At 41.8% G+C, this 24,258-nt stretch overlaps 1 protein-coding gene across 1 annotated transcript in view; it reads right to left on the reverse strand.

Annotated features, from left to right (window-relative positions):
• Positions 1 to 246: 246 nt before the first annotated feature.
• DNAAF9 (dynein axonemal assembly factor 9) overlaps positions 247 to 24,258 on the reverse strand; it is an 81,590-nt gene continuing 57,578 nt past the window's right edge. Inside the window, exons 28-37 of the mRNA XM_082050374.1 lie at positions 23,445 to 23,570; positions 21,456 to 21,493; positions 15,250 to 15,385; positions 14,804 to 14,890; positions 13,610 to 13,716; positions 12,835 to 12,909; positions 11,985 to 12,187; positions 8,483 to 8,548; positions 7,151 to 7,244; positions 247 to 5,314 (exon numbers count right to left, since the gene is read on the reverse strand). Of these exons, the coding sequence (XP_081906500.1) occupies positions 5,202 to 5,314; positions 7,151 to 7,244; positions 8,483 to 8,548; positions 11,985 to 12,187; positions 12,835 to 12,909; positions 13,610 to 13,716; positions 14,804 to 14,890; positions 15,250 to 15,385; positions 21,456 to 21,493; positions 23,445 to 23,570 (1,045 nt within the window). The 3' untranslated portion in view covers positions 247 to 5,201. The remainder of the gene's footprint in view (positions 5,315 to 7,150; positions 7,245 to 8,482; positions 8,549 to 11,984; positions 12,188 to 12,834; positions 12,910 to 13,609; positions 13,717 to 14,803; positions 14,891 to 15,249; positions 15,386 to 21,455; positions 21,494 to 23,444; positions 23,571 to 24,258) is intronic.

The raw sequence follows: 24,258 nt of genomic DNA on the forward strand, positions 1-24,258 counted from the left end.
CTGATTAAGATCCTTCATGTTACAACTGGTTTTAAATTCTACCCAATTGGAAGCCCACGGTCTAAATATAAAAGAGCAGCTTAAAAAAAACTCACCTAATTTCCTTAAATCTTTACATCTCAGTTTGGATATAAACCAACCGCCTTTCCGCTAGGTTAGAAAACTAATACACTTTAAAAGAAAACCACTCAATGCTTAAAAGTTCCAGTTTAGGGAATAGGGAGCTTATTAAAGACACCAAGGACAGACAGCAGATGGATACGGTTTATTGGTTCTTCCCATCACATCTGAGTTACAAGTGTAAAAGTCACACAAACTGCGGGTATAAACATGTAAAACAATACAAAAATAAATGGAAAGGTAATTTTCTATTTACTGAATCAAGTTGTGTAATAAATACAGTAGGCAAAAAGCTTCAATCACACCATTCAGCTGAACTGAAGTTACAGTAGTGTTCGAAAAGACAAGGTTTTAACTTCAAGTTGCAAATATTAAAGCATTGAGAACTAGTATAAAAGTGAATTTTGGCACATTGTACAGTGAGAAGTGTTACATTAGTATCTGACCGTTGTGTAAAACGAAGCCGTTTCTCACTAGTTTGCTGAGGTACATTTTTAAACAATCTAAAATTAGATCGACGATGCGGTTCTAACGACTCACAGTTGACAATTCACTATACTAGTTACAATTTTTCCCTTTTAAGAATACCAAGGTATTCCAGAGCTTAAATCTGTGCAAATTCAGAAAAGTTTCAATTAAAAAATAACAATAAGAACAAAACAAACTTATTAGGGAACTTTTGCATGCAACTTAAATCCTCCCCGCAATCCCTTGTGTTAATTGCAAAGTGTAAAATGGGACTAATTGCACGGCTTAATATAAAATACTCGGAGATCGCAGCGCGGGTCAAGTTGCAAACGTTCCTCTATGTTTGTCCCATTTTTCTCCCTATAACTTCAGTAACTTCTGATCACACTCATTCTCGGTGAGGAAAATACAAGAATCAAACCACCACCACAAGGTCAGCAAAGCACATAAACCCCTTGAGGACTCTCAGCACTTCGCAATATCACAAATGCCTGGACACAGAGCGACTCTTTTCCATTTTCAAAATACAGTAAAAGATAAAGCAACAGTGTAATGGCACTTTTTTATTTCTGTATCCAAACATTTGTGGTTTAGAAACGGTGCTTTTTTTTTCAATAGGTTTTACAGTAGGTACAAAACTTTCAAAACTAGAAGCATCTTAATCCTCAGCTTAACAGCGAGAAACCAGATTCCCCTCCAGATGGGGTTTAATTCAGTATAAACATCTCTGACCAGAGTACAAAAGTTACGTTCATCTCCTAAAAAAACCCCACAAAAGTGCTGCTGATTGTTAGAATTAACTCCAAAATAATCAGCAACTGCTATTAAACTATCAGCAGCATCGGGCATTTACACATTTCAGTCCTCAAAGAGTTTTCTTTTAAATGGTTTAACCATTTGTGCTAATATTCTTCACTAGGTTAAGTTTAAGTCCTTTCACCAAAACTGGTTTTCCTTTAAAACGCGACGCCCATTTATTTAATACTCGGTGAATAAATGGTGTCATTTGCAAGGCACTACTATGTTTAAAGGATTCCATCGTCACAGTTTCACTATTTCGGTATTTTTTCTTCTGTTTTAAAGTCACAGTTAAAAATTACCAAAATATATTAAAAAAAATTGAGGTAATCAAATTCTTTCAATACCAAAATATATTAATTGGAATAGTACCAGTATGGTGAAAGGTCTTGATAATACACAGCTATTTACCATATAGCATGCAGTACAGTATATAAGTATATACTAGGCCTTTGTTCTTTGTTCTGCCTCAGTTTTTAAGGAACAGCTCCATTTGCACAGTAACATGCCCATTTTGAATATCTATTTCCTTCTTGTGCGCAGGGCACCTCGCTCGTAATTACAACTCCCTACACGTTACCCCAAAACGAATTCGCCCCGTCGACACTTATTTTCGAGCGCTGCACAAACTGGAGTTCTTAAAAAGAGTTCAGCAGAGCAAAATAAGCTACAGTATCTTTATCTATCGTTCCATCAATTGCACTTCAATCTACTTTCGCTGTTGCCTCACAGCATCAACAAAGTTGACGTTGACAAAGCATCAACCAAGTGTCTGTTGTCTCAGCCACCGGTGTTAATTCTGGTATTACACCGTCAGAACCACTAATCTAGAAATATGGCTTATGCAGATCAGGGAATTTATAGTGACAAGGAGCACAGTGGGTTTACACTAAGTTTATTGGCTGAGAACTAAAATCGGTTACGAATTTTCTAATGCCCCTTTTTATTTATTGCAGCGTTACGACCAGAATTTTGTACTCTACTAAATTCTGGTTTGATAAATAAGTTTCATGCAACCAACTATACTTAGTTTGTAAACCCCCGCTAGCCCCAAAAATCCACCGCTAGCTACGTTTAGTCTACCAGGCACTACAGTATATTAAGACTAAAGTATAGCCATGCATAGATAAACTCACGAGCCTTATCACGATGCTCTATACCTGTAAATATGGGCTACTTACCCCCAAAAGCCTAGAAACACAAACTAATCGCTGGCTTTTATTGTACTTTAACAGGATACAAGTAGTTTATAAAGTCTCGTGGTGTGCAAAAAGAAAAGAATATTAAATTCAGACAGCTTTTTTTTAAATCTAGTAACGAAACCTTATCAACGTCTATATCCCAACCTGCAGCACCTGGAATTTCAGAGTCCAAAGGTAAAAAATATGTCTCTTAAGTAAGGCATAAACTGTCTATAGCCTTAGGGTTGATGGCAGGGGTTAAACCTCATTTTCCTGCCACAGAAAGAGACCCCGTGGTCGCATCCAAATTATTTTAAGTGTACTATAAGACATTATATATGTGATTTCTTACTGCATTAGATGCGTCTGATGGAAAAGAAAAGCTGCGGTTATATTCAAAATTAAGCTGTTCCTAAGGCAAAAGAATGTGAGAATAAAGAATTCCTCCTGGACTGTTTTCACTTGACTAAAGTCTGCATGCTACAATAATCTGCTTATATAAATAAGCTTCAATAAGCATCATTTAAGGAGCTGCTGGGGTACCTTATAATCCTTCAGTCAGTGACCTATGGAGTCTCACTTAAAATTGTACTAAATTAAAGAATGACTTGCCAGAGTTCCTATTATGATATCATTTAGTAAATGTAAAGGTTTTGTTGCAAGTACTTTAAACCGGCGTATTGGTTCAGTGAAATGTTACGGCGTGCAAATCCTTCTGAAAGCTTCATCAATATTTCGAGTATATATTTTGATATTTTTTACCTTTGGAAATCAGTGGTTTTGAGGAAAAGGAATTCTTCGGCTAAAGAATCTCCCTCCTCTCTTGCTTTTATAGTACTGAAATAAGAATCCTTCAGAGATCATCTTTTCAGCAACAGCAAGTTGCAGATCATCGCTATTCATGTCATATATTTCCTAGAATACCACTAACTACGCTGGGAAGAAAGCAAGATATCTCCGATTATCTCGTTTCACCCTGAAATGTATCAACATTCCCCCATTTCTCGCTTTGGGAACACCCTAAAAGCAGTAGGATTAGCTACCTATCCGAGTTTCTGTATTGTTCCCCCATTTCTCGCTTTGGGAACACCCCTAACAGCTGTGGGATTAGTTATTCTTCCCAGGTTTTTAAATGTTCCCCCATTTCTCGCTTTGGGAACACCCCTAACAGATATAGGATTAGGTACTCATCTGAGTTTTTGAAGCGTCCCCCCATTTCTCGCTTTAGGAACACTCTAAAAGCAGTAGGATTAATTACTCATCTGAGTTTCTCAATTGTCCCCCCATTTCTCGCTTTGGGAACACCCTAATATCTGTGGGATTAGACACTCATCCAAGTTTTCGAAGAGTTCCCCCATTTCTCGCTTTGGGAACACCCTAAAAAGTAGTAGGATTAGCTACCTATCCGAGTTTCTGTATTGTTCCCCCATTTCTCGCTTTGGGAACAATCCTAACAGCCGTGGGATTAGTTACTCAACACAGATCTTTAAATGTTCCCCCATTTCTCGCTTTGGGAACACCCTAACAGCTAGTAGGATTAGGTGCTTTTCGGAGTTTTTACAGTGTTCCCCCATTTCTCGCTTTGGGAACACACCAACAGATACAGGACTAGGTTCTCAACCAAGTTTTTCCAGTGTCCCCCCATTTCTCGCTTTGGGAACACCCTAACAGCAGTAGGATTAGGTACTCTTCTAATTTTCTTAATTGTTCCCCCATTTCTCGCTTTGGGAACACCCTAACAGCAGTAGGATTAGCTACCTATCCGAGTTTCTTTATTTTTCCCCCATTTCTTGCTTTAGAAACACCCCTAACAGCTGTGGGATTAGTTACTCAACACAGATTTTTAAATGTTCCCCCATTTCTCGCTTTGGGAACACAGCAACAGATACAGGGTTAGACACTCATCCAAGTTTTTGAAGCATCCCCCCATTTCTCCCTTTGGGAACACCCTAAAAGCAGTAGGATTAGGTACCTATCCGAGTTTATTGTTCCCCCATTTCTCGCTTTGGGAACACCCCTAACAGATACAGGATTAGGTACTCATCCGAGTTTTTGAAGCATCCCCCCATTTCTCGCTTTAGGAACACCCTAAGAGCAGTAGGATTAGGTACTCTTCTAATTTTCTTAATTGTTCCCCCATTTCTCGCTTTGGGAACGCCCTAATATTAGTGGGATTAGGCACTCTTCCGAGTTATTTAAATGTTCCCCCATTTCTCGCTTTGGGAACATCCCCCAATCCCACACAGTGACGTGCACCACTGCTCATCGGTTGCTCCTGTGCAAGAAATTCCAAGGGACACCCAGGGATTAAAGTGGTTTGATTATCTGCACGACGGACCAATTTCACCATCACATTCCAACCTGCCAGGAAACAATAGTGTTGCTTCTTTTCTTCTTTTAAATAAGTTTCCAGGTGATGGTTTTTTACAGTCTGGAATTAGGGTGAAGTGGAAGCAAACCCAACAGTACAAACAGCTAAGCAGTTACCATATTAAAATGCCAACCTTACAGGAATGATCTTAGTTTTAAAAGGACTGCTGAAAACTTGAGTTAATTTTCTAGTTAACCAGCAAGGACAAGAGCATTTTTGGTTACTGACAGTAGGTGGTTCGGAAATGCAAAGAACGCACGTTCTTATGTCTTCTGCTCAAAGAGATCGTGATATTCTTGTTCTTCTAGTTCTCTGTTGTACTTCTCTATTTCCCTGTTGGCTTCTTCCAAGTAATCGTTCATGAATTGGTCCATTACTGAGATTGAAAAGCTGAGGAAAACACATTTGTGTTTCATTAGGAAAGAACACAGGGGTGTGAAGGATTGAAACGGAGAAATGAACTTAACAGCAGAGTCAATTACACTGTTAAGCGGCATCCTTTTATTTTATCAGCACTGGGGATCATCCTCCATAAGTGCTCCAACAACTGGATGCTCCCACGTTACTTATATTCACATAATTATTACATATGCATTACAATTTTGGGAAATTTTGACATACAATACACCTATACTAAGAAATAACTGATGATGTTACTTATTATTGTTCAGTTTCTTCCTTACAATACATCTATTAATTATTAGTTAAATATTAACTAAGCACTCTGCTTCCACCCAATTTATTAATTAATCTTTCGTCTCCTGCTTGTCACGTAGAAGGATCTAAAACTTGAAAAATACCCCCTCGTTTTGCAGGTGGTTAGAAAGCATTTATCTCATGTCAATTGGTTAATGATGGGTATGTCTTTTATAACTTAATCATGGTATAAATTAATTTGGCCGCTTCTCTTCAGGATGTGCCAGTTCAGAGACACTTAGAGAAAGCAGAAATTCAGTATATAACCTTCTGGGGATCCCAAAGTCAGCATTAATCACAACTACTCTGTTACTGGGGAATGAGGAGTTGCAAAATAGCCATTTCCCAGTCAAGAGGAAGAACATAAGACCATAAATATAGAAGAAGAAGAATATAAAAGAAGAATATCATATAAAATATAAAAAGAAGAATATAAAATCAGTGCTTCACCAGTGCTTGTATCCTTTATTGTCAAACACAAGATGCTGGTAAAGGTTCAGTGAATAGTCAAGTCCAAGTTTGTCATTAGGCTATTTTCTGCCAGTTTAACTTAATGAGGAGCTGACCCTGCAGACACAAGTCTTGGTTTCAAATTTTCCCACAGGGGACAGAAAACAACTGTTTGTTCTGATTCCAAAAGAGAATCACAGAACCCACTTGGATTTTTGTAAAGTTTGTTAAATTAAAGTGAAAAGTAAACTGGAAAGATCAAACCACATTTGCAATGTTGGTAATAAAACAAGAAATGCAGAGGCCCCTACATCAGGTGCAGTTTGTGTTCTGTAAACCGACACCAAAAAAGACAAGCAAGGACGGTGCGTTCATCAACGTGTCTGTGTCACAATTGGATAGGCAAGTCGTACTGCTTGTGAAGCTGAAATAGTTTTAAAATAAGGTTTTACTTGCTTAAATGAGTTTTAAAAGCGATCACAAAAAATGCACCTAATTCTGCACGTCCCATTGACATTACTGCGATGCATTCAATGAGGTTTTTCTTATACCAAGTTAAGAAATGAGAGCCATCATTTAACATCAGCTTCATGGCAAAATATGTCACAGAAAAAAACCTGTGATGTAGTAAAACCTAAACCAACCTCTGGTTGTTTTTCCTTGAGTGTGCGCACGCACATAAAATTATATTCCTTTGGAAGTTTTATCAGTCATGACCAGGCATTAAGCAATATTACAGCACTGTTTGGTTTGAAAAACACTCCTTTGACAAGCTGTGGCCCATAAATTATTCTCTCCGTGAGCTCACGCGCAGTTTTGGAATTGTTTTGTTGGTTCTATTCTGCTCCTTAGATCATATCTCTGAAAAAGGGTTTAAATAGTACGTTTTAAATGGCAAATAGCCATGCACAGATTTAAAGAACAACACTCTTCCCTTCATATAAATACCTGCAAATCAAACTGGCGCTTCACTACTTCATCTGCTTTGACAGTCGGCATTTCTGATTCGCATAGCCTGTTGCCTACCTAAAACCTTCACCAAAAACACATGTATTGTAAAGGATACATGGATGGTAATCCATTTTGTCACCAAAAAAGTTCACAAATTGTGTCCCGTTGTAAAAATAACCAGCTGGAAGTGGATCCAAGTGGCGCTTCACCTGCATTAAGAAAGAATATACAGCACATTACATATTTTAAACTCAAAAATGCTTGGAGACAATCCTAACAAGCTTAAAAAGATCCAAGAAAAATTCCTTGTGCTGAATTTAGCAGTTAGGGAGCAAGGTACAGCTTCTGGCTATAAAGGAGTGATCCAAAAAGCCAGTATGACAAAGGACATCCATATAGAGTAGGGGAGTTAGGAACAGCAACACTAATCATAATCACGCCAAATTTTTAGGAACCCAACTCCACAGACAGCACTTAAAACCCAAGGGTAGTTGATGAGGGCAGGATTAGGCATTTGGGATGCTAAATCCTGGGGTGGATTAGAAGGGGGGTGGTCAGTAGGTCAGAGGGGTTCTCCTGCCCCTCTGCTCTGCCCTGGGGAGACCACACCTGGAATCTTGTGTCCAGTTGTGGCCCCTCAGTTCCAGCAGGACAGGGAACTGCTGGAGAGAGTCCAGCGCAGCCACCAAGATGCTGAAGGGAGTGGAGCATCTCCCGTGTGAGGAAAGGCTGAGGGAGCTGGGGCTCTGGAGCTGGACAAGAGGAGAACAGAACGAGGGGTGACTCATTCATGGGGATCAAGATGGAAAGAGGGAGTGTCAGGAGGATGGAGCCAGGCTCTTCTCGGTGACAACCAATGGTAGGACAAGGGGCAATGGGTGCCAACTGTAACACAAGAGGTTCCACTTAAATTTGAGAAGAAACTTCTTCCTGGTAAGGGTGGCAGAGCCTGGCCCAGGCTGCCCAGGGAGGTTGTGGAGTCTCCTTCTCTGCAGACATTCCAACCCGCCTGGACACCTTCCTGTGTAACCTCATCTGGGTGTTCCTGCTCCATGGGGGGATTGCACTGGATGAGCTTTCCAGGTCCCTTCCAACCCCTGACATTCAGGAATTCGGTGATTCTGTAATTTGCAAGTAACAACATGCACAGGACAGAGCAGGGAGAAAAAAAAAAAATGGGGAAAGGCCCTTACGGTACCCAAAATCTTGTCCAATATCTTACATTTCCCCCTGCTTTTTAGGGCTGAACAAGATTTATATCTCAAATCCGCTCTGGCCAACCTCAGTTATGTTTCAAGTATAGAAAAAGACACTAAGCGCTTCAATATTTGAGTACTCAGCACACTTGTTATGGCAGGTACGGGAGATGCGCTATCAAACTAATGGATATTGAAGAAAATCAGGCAGAAGAAAGACTTGTTATTAATTAATTATTAAATTAACTTACATGAATGTTCTTTATCTCCTGAAGGGTCAGCATGCCTCGGGTTTTCAGGGCTTTCCTCTGAGGTTTCTGTATGAAGAATGAGAACCCAGTTATAAACTGAGTGACAATGTGATTATCACAGTTTAGTGACATTAAAAAAAAACCCAAACCATATAAAATAAATTCTTTCTTGAAAATGTGGGTAAAGGCTGTGAAATCTCTGATCACTTGCTATCATGCTCAAGCACAGCACAGCATGTATTTTAAAAATTAAATTCTGAATAGAATTATTCCATTATATTACAGCACTCACAACTATGTTCTGAAAACAAAGGTAATATTAAGTGATTTCAAATAAGGCACCATGACAAATCTAAAAGGCTTTTTAAAAATACAACCTTAATACAGCTCTGCTGAAAGAAAAAAAAGAATAACAGTCTAGTTTATAGCCTGAAAGTCTTATAATTCATTTATTTCATGCAGCACCTCTCAGGATTCTCCCTTATGAGGAAAGGCTGAGGGAGCTGGGGCTCTGGAGCTGGACAAGAGGACACTGAGGGGGGACTCATGGGGATCAAGATGGAAAGGGGGAGTGTCAGGAGGATGGAGCCAGGCTCTTCTGGTGACAACCAGTGACAGGACAAGGGGCAGTGGGTGCAAACTGGAACACAGGAGGTTCCACTTAAAGATGAGAAGAAACTTCTTCCTGGTGAGGGTGTCAGAGCCTGGCCCAGGCTGCCCAGGGGAGTTGTGGAGTCTCCTTCTGTGCAGACATTCCAACCCGCCTGGACACCTTCCTGTGTAACCTCATCTGGGTGTTCCTGCTCCATGGGGGGATTGCACTGGATGAGCTTTCCAGGGCCCTTCGACCCCTGACATTCTGGGATTAGCCGAAATCCTAAATTCACCATGAGTAGTGAGATTGTACAAAGACTATTTGTAGTTTTGAATTTCTCAAAGAGGAAGCACTTCACATGTGTGATATATATTTAAGTTCCAAGCTTTCAAAAAATTATAATAATATTCTATGGAGTTCTATTAGCCAGGTGATATATACAGTGCATAAGACATCACCACAGAAGTTGCCCTGAAGTAACAACCTGCCAGGATAACAGAGGTGAGAACCAGAAGATCCTTGGAAATATTAATAGCTCCAAGAACAGACTGCAAGAAACATTCTTCCATTCCTACACAACTTTTTGGAGATACTATGCAAATCTTAAGCCACAAAGCAGTAACCGTGAGTATTTTTAACTAACAAACGTTCTAAAATGGGCATCACAAAAGAGCACAGTTGGAACCACAGGCTCAGGTTCCAACTGGAGTGCTAAAATATCTAATTGGTACGGTTGAGCAGTTTCTGTTGAAGTATATTTCCAAATCAAACCTCAAGATTCACTTCCTAAGACAATATGTAGCGCGGCAAAAATAATATGTGCTGGAAATTGGCCAATGTTACCCCAGTCCACAAAAAGGGCTGCAAAGCTGACCCTGGCAACTACAGGCCTGTCAGCCTGACCTCAGTGCCTGGCAGGGTTATGGAGCAGATCATCCTGAATGGAATCACACAGCACCTTCAGGATGGACAAGGGATCAGACCCAGCCAGCATGGGTTTAGGAGAGGCAGGTCCTGTCTGACCAACCTGATCTCCTTTTATGATCAGGTGACTCACCTGGTGGATGAGGGGAAAGCCGTGGATGTGGTCTATCTGGACTTCAGCAAGGCCTTTGACACTGTCTCCTATAATATACTCCTGCAAAAGCTGGTAGCCCGTGGCTTGGACAAGTGTACTCTACACTGGGTTAAGAACTGGCTGGAGGGCCGGGCCCAGAGAGTGCTGGTGAATGGGGCTGCATCCAGCTGGCGGCCAGTCACTAGTGGTGTCCCCAGGGGTCAGTGTTGGGTCCAGTCCTGTTTAACATCTTTATTGACGATTTAGATGAGGGCATTGAGACCATCATCAGCAAATTTGCTGATGACACCAAGTTGGGAGGGAGTGTCGACCTGCTGGAAGGCAGGAGGGCTCTGCAGAGGGATCTGGATGGACTGGAAAAATGGGCTGATTCCAATGGGATGAAGTTCAATAAGGCCAAGTGCCGGGTGCTGCACTTTGGCCACAACACCCCCCTGCAGCGCTCCAGGCTGGGCGCAGAGTGGCTGGAGAGCAGTCGGGCAGAAAGGGACCTGGGGGACTAATGGACAGGAAGCTCAACATGAGCCAACAGTGTGTCCAGGTGGCCAAGAAGGCCAATGGTGTCCTGTCCTGTATCCAAACCAGCGTGGTCAGCAGGACAAGGGCAGTGACCCTTCCCCTGTGCTCTGCATTGGGGAGGCCACACCTGGAGTATTGTGTTCAGTTCTGGGCCCCTCAGCTCAGGAAAGAGATTGAAGTGCTGGAGCGGGTCCAGAGAAGAGCAACAAGACTGGGGAAGGGACTTGAACACAAGCCCTATGGGGAGAGGCTGAGGGAGCTGGGCTTGTTTAGTCTGGAGAAGAGGAGGCTCAGAGCTGAGCTCAGCACTCTCTAGAACTACCTGAAGGGCAGTTCTGGCCAGGTGGGGATTGGGCTCTTCTCCCAGGCATCAGCAATAGGCCAAGGGGGCATGGGCTTCAACTCTGCCAGGGGAAATTTAGGCTGGATATTAGAAAGAAATTCTTTACAGAGAGAGTGGTCAGGCATTGGAATGGCTGCCCAGGGAGGTGCTGGACTCACCAGCCCTGGAGGTTTTTAAACTGAGATTGGACATGGCACTTAGTGCCATGATCTAATAAATGGACTAGAGTTGGACCAAGGGTTGGACTTGATGATCTCTGAGGTCTTTTCCAACCCCGTCGATTCTGTGATTCTGTGTGATTCTGTATTACTTGGTTGTGTAGCACTGAACCATCTTGTCCCGCATTCCTAGTCAGGTTGTGCCAGTCCCTGTGTAAAATTAGCAAGACACCACAACTAAAAATAGTGCCTTTTGGGCTTCTTAAGATGCGCATATTCCCTGTTCCCTACTCCACCTTCTACTGCATAGGAACATTAGCCATGGAGAAATACATGAAGTCTCACATAGCTGAGCACTTAAAAAAATAAGCAAGACAAAAGAACTGTACCCTCCATTTCAGTGGATTACTTCCAAGGAGGTTTAATTTAGTGAATCAAAACAAGTTTTCAGCTTTGTAGCGTTCAGGTACTTCAAGAAGATTTATTTAATACTACATTTTAGCTTTTGGCAATCAGGTCTCAGCTAAATCATCTTGTGTTTATTCTGGACAACCTCCATTTGCTCAAGTGTTCAAGAGCGGATCAATCCACGAACAAGCTGTAGCAGATATTAAAACAATACACAAATTACAATAAGCATTTGCAAACGGTTTGTCTGAAATACATTTACACCCTGCAGTGCTAATACCTTGGTAGAAGAGAAAGGAGATTAACAAAAAGAAAGAGCCATGTTGAGAAATTCAGATTCCTCCTTTTGTTGTTAAATGCCAAACAGGTTGCACTGAACAAAAATAAACATGCCCACGGACCTGTTTTGCAGTTTCTCGGAGCCAATCTTTGATATCCTCTTCCTTAAGAGAGCAGCCCACGAAGACAAGGAAACATTCCTGCTGATTGCTGCAATCTCTGTGCTCACTTCTGGCATCAGGAGGAGTCGGCCCCTCCGGAACGGGCACGAGGCTCAGGGAATTCGATGATGTGTTGTGACAGACTTCAATCACTTTATCAGAATCTAACAATGAGAAGAAGAGAGGAGGAGGAGGAGGAGAAGAAGAAGAAGAGAGGAGGAGGAGGAGAAGAAGAAGAGAGGAGGAGGAGGAGAAGAAGAAGAGAGGAGGAGGAGGAGAAGAAGAAGAGAGGAGGAGGAGGAGAAGGAGAAGAGAGGAGGAGGAGGAGAAGGAGAAGAGAGGAGGAGGAGGAGAAGGAGAAGAGAGGAGGAGGAGGAGAAGGAGAAGAGAGGAGGAGGAGGAGAAGGAGAAGAGAGGAGGAGGAAGAAGAGGAGGAGAAGAAGAAGAGAGGAGGAGGAAGAAGAGGAGGAGAAGAAGAAGAGAGGAGGAGGAGGAAGAGGAGGAGAAGAAGAAGAGAGGAGGAGGAGGAAGAGGAGGAGAAGAAGAAGAGAGGAGGAGGAGGAAGAGGAGGAGAAGAAGAAGAGAGGAGGAGGAGGAAGAGGAAGAGAAGAAGAAGAGAGGAGGAGGAGGAAGAGGAAGAGAAGGAGGAAAAGAAGAAGGGAGGAGGAGAAGAAGAAGAAGAAGAGAGGAGGAGGAGAAGAGATATCCAAATAATTGTTAAGCTACTTTAACATCGATGCATTGGTGTATAAAGAATACAGTACCTAAAATAAGTTTTCAAATACAATCATAAGTAGTAATTTGCCCTTACCTGAAAACTTCACTTTGCCCATGATGTGATAAATATTTCCAGAAAAAGGACTTGGCTTGAGCAATGACTTAATCGCTGTTTGAAACAGAAGGCAAACAGATTATCTCACTTATTGTTCTCGTCCTTGGCGAAGCTTCTGGTCAGACCTACGCTACAGGTCTCTAATCCACATCCTAGTGCTTGGGGGAAGAAGCCGCAGGGTCCCCCGCAGCCCCGCTACGGAACATTTCTAGATGTTCTCATCTCTTTGCTATGGGGTAGGTGGGAAATAACATGCGTTTGGCACAATGAAGGCTTACAGTGTGTGTGGAAAGTAAAATGGTGCTCCTTAACACTGCTTTGCTAAGGAAAGAAGGAAAGGCATGATTACGTATTTACTCTAGAAGCCTAACATGGAGCTGAGCCTATTTTCTGGTAGCTACAAAGAATTATTTGGCATAAAAGTAGAAGCTGACGGTCACTTATAAGCTGTATTTCGACACTACTAAATAAAATTATATGGAAAATAAAAAGCAAACATATGAAGATAAGTGTCTTGGTCTCTAGAAACCAAATATTAAATTGGATTTTCATCTGAATAAAATTATGGGTCAATTTTCCAGAGCAGACACTAAAGACGACAATTTACTGTACTTTAAGGAAGGAAAGCTGAATTTTCAATTAAAAGTTTACTTCAGCAGTAATTAAATAACTCTGTTTACATCAGAGCCTTCCTTCCCCTCTACTCCTCAGTATTTCAAACTGGGATTTAAATCAAGTCAAAGTTCACTTGTACCTTTGCACTTGGTCACAAATCGTGTTTTTTCTAGAGGACGATTAAACCACACACAGATCTGAACCATTGGAGGGAAGACGGGCCCAGCTCTGTATTTACCTTCATACCTTCAAACAAAAAACACACAGGTTCAACATACAGAAAACACACGTGCTTGTGCTTCTCATCTAACAGCTGAAACATCTATTATTTCACCCCAGCTAAGTCTTGCTCATAGGAAGAAAAATACGATGCTTTCTTCTCTAAGACACCCATGAAAATGTGATACGAACAGTAGGAGGTTGTTCAAAAAGCTCAGGGCTCCTTTTGAGGCTCTTCCTGCTGCATTTCTTTTTTTCTTACATACTACCTACAAATTATCCTTTCGTGCTATTAACAACTGCCCAAAGGTTTTAAATACTTTCTTTTCCTGCTTTCTCTCCCTTTGGTTCCACAGGCAGCTCTGACATCCCAAGCTTTGTGCCAGTTGACTTCAGGAGCTTTACTTGCATCCAATTTGGAGCAAGAATTATGAATAAAAAGCTATACATGCAGAACTGGCAAGGTATGGTAAATATATCCTGCTTCTAACACCAGAAATGTGAGTAGAAAACAGTCAGACAGCATTTAGAAGGGCTGACAGGTTTAGATTTTCTGCCAAGTAGGTGCAGCACAGATAAGTGCAACAAGATGTTGTAAAGAGCCCTGAACCGTGAAAACTATCCCTCGCTATTAAAGACAAAGCTTGGTACCGTGTGTTATTGTGCCCTTTGCCTCTGCCAAGACTGTCAATAAAGTTGCTGGGTTTTATGAATAATTGTTCTGCTAATAGCTAGACTGACATAGTAAGTTCATTCCAGTAAGGCTGAGTAGCTGTCAGAAAGAAATTACTCCGCTCATTATTGACCTCACCCATCCCAATCCTTCCCAGTTCATTCCCAGAGGGCTCTTTTCTATTCTTCTGAAAAGCAACAGTAATCTCGCCATTGATTTAAATGGTGTCCAGAAAGGATCCTTTTCCCCATAAAAGGATGGCAATCGTGTATCTACTATGAATACTCATCAGCTCTCTCTTAAAAATGATTTACAAAGCTATGGCCTGTTCCAAATGAGTAGTCTTGAAAAAAATATAGATATAAATTAAGTTAGTGAGACTTTTTAATCTTCAAGTTAATTAGAAAAACAGTTTTAATATTTCTCAGTCTAGATACTTGCCAGCCAGGATACATCAAATATCGAGCTCTCATCATCTGAGGATTTGAAAAGCTGCTTTCTGAGAGAATTAATTCAATATCCTCATTCCTATAAAGAGATAAAGATGAAGATATTTAATTTTATAAGTTCAATAAAATAGCTACTATCTGTATGCTACTTACATCAACCAGAATGCATTAGTCACAGTAAAATTAAGAGTATTTTTCCCTTAGTGTGACAGCTACAGTAACATAAGGCATACTCGGCAAACAAAAATATACATTTCCTAATCCCTGTGTTTATATGACCATAAACATCAAGGGAAGATTCCTTCACATGAGAAGCAATTACGAAAAATCTGCATCTCCTTTGTGTAAGTTACCAGAGTCAAACAAGAGAATACAAGTTCCTAAGTGCCTGTGTCCCATGTGCCCAAAGTGACGGGTACTGGCCATGACGAACGTTACCTTGTCACAATCCCGTTCTCAGCCAGGATGAAGGAAACAGCCGGATTTGCCGCTCGGATGAGGCTCTGCAGCTGCACAAGCAGCGGATGCTTCTGATCTGTCGCGTGACTTGTGAAAACCACGTTACTCACCAGTCCTGTGTAAGGAATTCAGAGGATAATTTACACGTCAGGTATGCACCAGTGGCTAATTCACAGTTAAATGATATAACAGCCATTCTTCTCTCATTTTCCTTCCATTTTACTACATTAAAGTTATCAGAGGAAAAAAAAAGGTAAACAAAAAGAATCACAGAATCGACTGTGTTGGAAAAGACCTCAGAGATCATCCAGTCCAACCCTTGGTCCAACTCCAGTCCGTTTACTAGATCATGGCACTAAGTGCCATGGCCAATCTCAGTTTAAAAACCTCCAGGGCCGGTGAGTCCAGCACCTCCCTGGGCAGCCATTCCAATCCTGACCACTCTCTCTGCACAGAATTGCTTTCTCATCTCCAGCCTCAATTTCCCCTGGCAGAGCTGAAGCCCATGGCCCCTTGTCCTATTGCTGATGCCTGGGAGAAGAGCCCAATCCCCACCTGGCTAGAACTGCCCTTCAGGTAGTTCTAGAGAGTGCTGAGCTCACCTCTGAGAGCCTCCTCTTCTCCAGACTAAACAAGCCCAGCTCCCTCAGCCTCTCCCCATAGGGCTTGTGTTCAAGTCCCTTCCCCAGTCTTGTTGCTCTTCTCTGGACACGCTCCAGCACTTCAATGTCTTTCCTGACCTGAGGGGCCCAGAACTGAACACAATACTCCAGGTGTGGCCTCCCCAATGCAGAGCACAGGGGAAGGATCACTGCCCTTGTCCTGCTGACCACGCTGGTTTGGATACAGGACAGGACACCATTGGCCTTCTTGGCCCCCTGGGCACAAGAAAAACCCAAGCAAAGAACCTTTCCTCTTTTGCCTACCCAGAAGCCAACCTAACTTGACGCTGTGGAACAACCAAAGGCAGAATTATCATTAACTAATTACTTTGCATCTAGAGGGCAGCCAGCACAGACACCCCTTATTTGTCACAACCCATAGATGTGCGTGAATGACACATCCTAAAGGAGCCAAACCTTACAAGTCACTGGAATGACTCAAAGGGAAGGAGGCAGGATCCTGTAATCTGGGGGTTCTAATGAATTAGTGAAAATATTATTAAAAATTAAAAACATGAGCCTACCGGTACAGCACCGGTCACTGAGGATGACTGGACTACTGGGGAAAAGATGCTATGGCAAAACAAGCTACACCAGGGCAAGATATTTCTCTTTCAATTAGGTTGTGTAACAGAGGTCATTTAGACTCAGTTAATCAAAAGAATCAACTAATTAAAAGAATAAATTCACACAAGAATCAATTTGAGAAGGAGTAGTTTAACCAAATATAATAATGTTTAAAGCCTCTTGGCGAATTCAACGTGTAGAAAGATAAATAGGTAAAAAAAGGTTTGGACTCTGCTGCTGCTTCCGAAAACAAGAGAAGTCTGAACCCACAAGGCATCAAGAAAGGTAACAAACAATGAGGTAACTGTTTGTCCCAAGCCCCAACTCCCAAAAAGACTCAGCTGTGTCACCAGAAAAACAAATCCTTTCCCAGGCCTAACAGGATCCCTCCGCTTTGCAGCAGAAACGGCTCCTGTTGTCAAGCAAAACCTGTCCCAGATCTGCTGGTGACAACACAGCCATCACGTTACACCTGCTGTCCTGCCAGCTACGAGACGAGTTCTGTGTTAAATCAGAACCAAGTGCTGCTACAGCAGATGCCTCCGAAGGGAATCAGAAATAACACACTGACCATCGCAATGGGCACCGGGAGGATCCTCATTAAGGAAAAGAACACGAGACGACATAGCGCACTTATCACCACACTCATTTCAGTGTTTCTGCTTTCCAGTTATATCAAGATGTTACAGCAGAATGAATTTCAGCCCAGTTCCCCTGAGACTGACGCCCTGGGATGTCACTGCTGTCCCGAATGCCTTAGGAACGTTAGTTCTTCGCTCAAGCTTTGCAGCTCATTTCAGACCCTTTCCAAGTACAGACAAAGAAACTCTTGACTATCCTTAAATGATTGAACCAGGATGCGTTTCCCTGCCCCCAGCTCAGCACTATTTAAAGCAGAATATGAAGCTCACACCGTCATCTGCTGCCTACAGGGATTCCTGAGTCTTTAAAGCACATGAATCCTTGCAGAGGCATCTTTACACAGACGTTTCTACTTCCACTTCAGCTTCAGAAAGATTTAAGTTTTCTCCAACACACAGTTACTCTTCAGAGAGACTGGAGGGGAGTACACATTTAAAAACTTAAAGTCACACGCATGCTTGAAATTATTATGTAGATCATGCAATTAAGATGAAAAGTACAAATAAGCCAATCAACAGCCACCACACTGTGGGTGCGCTATGCATAGTGGTGGGGTTTTTTTTCTTAATAATCCCAAACTTGATATTGATATAAAAGTCAAGTTTAATTAAAACAGTTGTAATTCCTCTGAAGTTGGCACAGAACAATAAAAAGGCTGTATAATATAAATGCTATAAAACATACATTAGTTATAAGCACTGTGCCTTGGAGAGAAGTGATTGTCAAAGACGAACCTGCCAAAGCTTAAAATTAAGAAAGATTGAAGAATGAAATATCTCGCAAATCGGAGCCCTGTGCATCTTGTCTCATGCTCCTCACCCATCCCCTTTCCCCATCAATCTCCGCTTCATTTGCGCTTGTCTAAGGGGAATAGTGTTGGGCACCAGCTGTCACTCCTGCCTGTAAACTCCCACGCAGCCTTGAAGTAGCGGAGCCTGCTCAGAGCCCGGGGGGACCCTGTGAGCTCTGGCATAAATCCTGTAGGTGCCAGCATCATGTAAAAATTGGCCCTGGGTTAGGAGGCAACAGTCCGTGACACTGGACTGACCCACAGGTACTGGAATCCAGAGGAAAAGTAACTTTCTGAGCACTGAAGATGCCCACACAGCTTCAGTAAGAAAGCGTTTTGACCTTTTGAATTGTCACTGCCATCTCCCTTTCTATTGCATTTTAAAGACCACCCAGTTTTGTTTAATTTCTTATTAATACATCCATCTAAAGAAAAGAAAACTTTTGCAGCCTGGGGCATAGCATGTATAATAGAAGCAATAAAGAATTATAGAATAGTTTGGGTTGAAGGGACCTTCCCAGCCCCCCAGTGCCCCCCCTGCCATGAGCAGGGACATCTTCACCAGCTCAGGTTGCTCAGAGCCCCGTCCAGCCTGGCCTGGGATGTCTCCAGGGATGGTTCATCCGCCACCTCTCTGGCCAACCTGGGACAGTGTTTTACCACCCCTGGTGTCAAAAATCTCTTCCTCATGTCTAAAGAATGAGGAAGAAACAGGGATAGATTAAAAGTCTGTATGCTTTACAGAAATAATGGACCCTCTTTGCTCCTGAACATAGAATGGGCATATTTAACAATGGCGGCGTCTTAATCTGTAAAACAACTTCATATACAACACAAGAGATGCCAACGTGCACTTAGACTGGTAGGGTGTCATCTTACAGCTTCTATGCAAGAAATAAAAAGGTATATTTGGAAGGAGACAGAATGAAATTACAGCACACAGATGGCAGCAAGATATATATATATATATATTTTAAGTTCAAACAAGCACGCAAGGGAGAGACAAAACAAAACTGCTAATGATGGTCACTTTGCTCAAGGCTTCATCTGTTCTCTCTGATCCTCATCCTTTTCTGTTAGTTCTGTGATTTTCCAAGCAGAAAGCATCACCCATGTAAAATGATGCCGTATCGCTAACGTGCACAGTGCCCTCCGATCACAGAGAAAGCCACACAACAAACCTGGAGAGCAGTTAACCCCACTCACTCCCCAAATCTGGAAGGTAATTACGTGGACAAGGTGAGCATCCAAAAGTCTAATGAATTCCTACTTGCCTATATCCATATTCATCTTTTCTTACACCCGTACTGCAAGTTTCTGCTTTCATATTTGTACAATCCCCAGTCTTGGCCCACTGATGCTACAATAACACAAATAATGATCCTGGGCTGCACGACAGAAAAATAGGATTAATATCTCAGCAAAGAGAATGTCTCGTTAAATATTGCTATTGTTGAGCCAAAACCAAAGTCTCAGTTATGTAGAAGCAAATAATTATACAATTCTGCTGGGAATTTGGCTGGGAAGTGTGAGACTGCACCGCATCTCAGTTCCAAGCACACTTTTCCTTCTAAAACCTTTTACACAAAAAACTGTCCCTATTCCTGTGAAACAATTTGCTTCACACGAACAGACCTCTAGGCTATCTAATGTCATGTTTTGTATCTCAAAACTAGATGACAAAATGTTGCAACATGCAGAAACATTGGCTGCCAGAATATTCTTCTATCCTCTGGTATTTTTCCTTCTTTCAGTGATTGGGCCATAGGAAAATCAGCTGTGCTTGTCTTCAGCATTTTCTAGTTCCTCCTCAAACAACAAATTCTCACCCAATCAGGTCTGTACAAATGTACTTAAAAAAATAACAGGTTTGAGCTTTGTTTTTAATTTTGTCATGAAATAAAAATGTATGCTTGCACTCTTAACTGCTCAACAGTTATTAATATTTCATTATAGTCTTAATTTTGTCATTCTCCTGCTCTCTTAAATTTCACAGAATCCCAGAATGTCAGGGGTTGGAAGGGCCCTGGAAAGCTCATCCAGTGCAATCCCCCCATGGAGCAGGAACACCCAGATGAGGTTACACAGGAAGGTGTCCAGGCGGGTTGGAATGTCTGCACAGAAGGAGACTCCACAATCTCCCTGGGCAGCCTGGGCCAGGCTCTGCCACACTCACCAGGAAGAAGTTTCTTCTCAAATTTAAGTGGAACCTCTTGTGTTCCAGTTTGCACCCATTGCCCCTTGTCCTACCATTGGTGGTCACCGAGAAGAGCCTGGCTCCATCCTCCTGACACTCCCCCTTTATATATCTGTAAACATGAATGAGTCCCCCCTCAGTGTCCTCTTGTCCAGCTCCAGAGCCCCAGCTCCCTCAGCCTTTCCTCACACGGGAGATGCTCCACTCCATCATCCTTGTTGCCCATGGCTATAGTCTATTGTTCAGTTCACCAATTTGTAGCACCAACATTTTTTTCCAAATAAAAATAAAATACTGGCTTTTTATAATAGCACCTCCATGCTTTCCCGTTTGTTCACAACTTCATTCTTTCAGATTTCGTTCTTTTGGGCTCCCTCCACATATGGATAAGAGGCGGCATAATTCTGGCAACAAACAGAGCACTACAGCCTAAATAGCCATGAGAAAAGCGCAGCATCCTACTTTGACAACTATTTTAGTAATTATAAGCAAAATTAGAGTCCTGCAGTTCATTTGGGAAGACAGCAGTGTAAGATCAGAAAGTCACGATGCGGTAACTGTGGTCTGACAGTGACTTAAAGAAAAATCTCAACTGTCTTTGGTCTGTCCAATTTAAGACTGAGCTTATAGTGTGCCTAAAATAAAGATTATCCGACAGTAGAGAACTGTTCTCATATATACACACACCACGTGTACTGGTCTTAATGTTGTAAATCAGTTGTACATCTGTTAAAAACAACTGTAAAGGTGCTATAGCCAAATTTACTAGGTCAGGATGGATGGTAACGCTTTCACGTCAACAGCTGCTCTAAGTTCTGAGCCTGACACGGAGGACGATGCGTTTCAGATTCAGGATATAAAATTAAATATATAGGTAAGAAACAGTTGTGCAAGTGAACGTTTTCATCTGCTGCAACGTCAAACAAACCCTGCAAGGATCACTCACATGGCAGAAGAGGATATGAAAAACACGGTGACAAGTTCATTCTTCCCTGTCTATAATAGCGGAAAGGTGATGGAACTCAAATCTAATTTTGCTCCTAAATTAACATGAGTGACTACAGTTCAAGATAAGCAGTTTAACTCCTGGTCTTAGGAAACCCAGCCTCCAGATGAGGAAAACCATAATGCCTCATGATCCACATTATATCTTCTCTAGGCGCTTATGATGTTTAATAATGTAGGCAGAGATTGTTCTGCACAGATGGTTCTTACCTCCAAGAATTTATCACAAACCTTTGACTACACGCATTTACAGTGTATTTCTTTGGCCGTATGGATCAGCTACTGTTCTGTATAGCTCAAAGTCAAGAAAAGGGACACATACCTTGTGAACACTGGTCCAAAAACTTCGGAAAAAGCAGCCTAGGAAAAAAAAAAACAAAACAGAAGTTAATATATTAAGAAGAGACATTATTATTATTATTTAAGTAAAGCATTTACATTCATTTAGACAATGACAGCTAGCGTCTTATTATCCAAACCATTTTCATGTTTCCTTTCTTCAGCCCACACAACTGGAACATCCCCACAGGTTGTGTCTTTCAGGAGTTCTTCCCCAAAAATGAGTTTTGGAGATGGTTTTAATTCTTTAATGGATTTAAAAGCTAATTCCCACCACATGATTTCTTCTGTATTCTCAGAAGTCAGGAAGGCTTCAACATTGCTTTAATTCCTATAGAAACAATAGGAATTTTAAGCTTGTCCTAAAGAATTCTGCCTTCCAAACACGGTGGTGGCTCTTCATGGAAGAACTGTATGTCCGTAATGCTTTCTGTATATATCACACCAATTTCTGGTAATGTGTCAGACAAGCAACAATTATTTTTATGAGCTTTATCATGCACACAAAAGCTCCAGAGATAGTACTTCACCCATCCCCCTTCAATATGGAGAAAAGCTTCATTCTCAGCTCACGAAAGAGCCAGATCTCTGCAGTAACAAACTTTGAGACATGGAACCGTTTGGATTTTCTTGACTGCAAAAGTTTCACGTTGGACATTAAAAGCAAAATTGTCAAAGCTTCCCAAGCGAAAGCCTCGTCACTGGCAGCACGTGGCTACTCGGTAAGTTCTTATCAGGAGAAACTTCAAAGCGAGACACAAAGAGTCTACGGCACCGGCTAAACCTCTTCCTTCAATTGCTGCTGCACTTCAGGAGACAAACAATGTTAGTCAAAGGATTGCAGGCTCCTGCTGCTATAAATACTGCTCAACGCCATGATCAGGAACACGTAAGTTTAAAAAAACCTCTAGAAATGGAATTGTCTTTTCTATAATTATGGAAAGAACAAGTTTAAACAGCATTCCGGCATCAAATCACTGATATTTTGTGTAGTCTTGATTATTAATTTACAGTCTTTGTCATGGAGACAAAAAGAAGCAGTAAGAATGTCTATTTACTGACTAGTGCAAAGCACAAGAAGTATATTGGTTTGTGTTTTAAAAACAGTGAGGAAGTGGAAGGATTGTGATTTATAGAATGATTGGGCATTCACCTCTAAGCTGTGACACAGTTTTATCACAAACAGCAGCAATGCTAAGAACTCTGAAAACTGTACCTGCTTTAACTTTCATCGAATCATCTGCAAGGCATAACTGCAAAATTTAAGTATTACAATTTTACAGATAGGTCTATGAAATTAGTTCCATGTTGGTTAAAGTGTGGAACACACACAAATACTATGAAACAGCAACCAAACCACAGGATTTTAAAATGTCAGTGACTTGGCTTTGCTACCGTTTCCTCCCCACCCTGTGTTTGCAGTAACCCAGGATATCAGATTTTAATACTTGCAATGGTTTTGCTTCCGTGCTTTGTCATTCTCTTCCACTACACTTGGGGCTGTTTCCCGTAAGCTCTGTATTTTAGATCTGCAAAGTCTTCATATCCAAAAGCAGTGGCATAATCAATAACCCAAACTGAGATGCAAGTCTCAATTTTTAGACGGACTTATAAAAAGATGGTAAGAAAAAGAATGACTTAAAAAGCACGAGAGGACGGTTGACTGTCCGTTTTTTACAAAGTCCTTAGCCAGAGCACATATATTTAAGCAGCATGCTAATGACAATCTCTGTTTATTCTCCCACAAGCTAAATTTTATTAATATTACATATAATTATATACCCAGTGGAAACCAAGTGTCATCCTTATAAACCAAACACCACTTCAAAGTTCATCCAAGCTGGATTACCTAGGAGTTTTATGAGACTGAAGACAGCTCAATGGCATTTAGCCATTCTCTAATTAATTTAAAAGTGATCTCATAAAACTCACATATCTATTTTCAAACCTGTAAAAATATTTCAAATTATACCTATGTTCCATATAGCAACTCAGTGGCTCTACACAAGTATTAACTGCTCCAATGGTGAAAGAAGACTTCACATCTGGGTCAGGATGAGTTTGCAGAGCCTGCACGACATCAATAACATCAGTATATCTGTAAGAAAACACAATGAAATACAGTTTCAGAGAAACAGAATGATGTATTTCAACATCTAGTGAGAAGTCAATTGCTTGTAGAATGTCAGATTTCTAAAAGAGCCTACCAAAATACTAATAAAGTGGTTCAAGTCTTGGCAAACCCAGACAAGTTAAGCTGACTGTAACATTACAGAATCACAGAATCCCAGAATGTCAGGGGTCAGAAGGGGCCTGGAAAGCTCATCCAGTGCAATCCCCCCATGGAGCAGGAACACCCAGATGAGGTTACACAGGAAGGTGTCCAGGCGGGTTGGAATGTCTGCACAGAAGGAGACTCCACAACCCCCCTGGGCAGCCTGGGCCAGGCTCTGCCACCCTCACCCCCAACAAGTTTCTTCTCAAATTTAAGTGGAACCTCCTGTGTTCCAGTTTGAACCCAATGCCCCTTGTCCTATCATTGGTTGTCACCGAGAAGAGCCTGGCTCCATCCTCCTGACACTCCCCCTTTCCATATTGATCCCCATGAATGAGTCCCCCCTCAGTGTCCTCTTGTCCAGCTCCAGAGCCCCAGCTCCCTCAGCCTTTCCTCACACGGGAGATGCTCCACTCCCTGCAGCATCTTGGTGGCTGCGCTGGACTCTCTCCAGCAGTTCCCTGTCCTGCTGGAACTGAGGGGCCACAACTGGACACAAGATTCCAGGTGT

This window comes from Streptopelia decaocto (genome assembly GCF_964273445.1).
Source record: "Streptopelia decaocto genome assembly, chromosome: 4".
In the NCBI taxonomy this organism is placed as follows: domain Eukaryota; kingdom Metazoa; phylum Chordata; class Aves; order Columbiformes; family Columbidae; genus Streptopelia; species Streptopelia decaocto.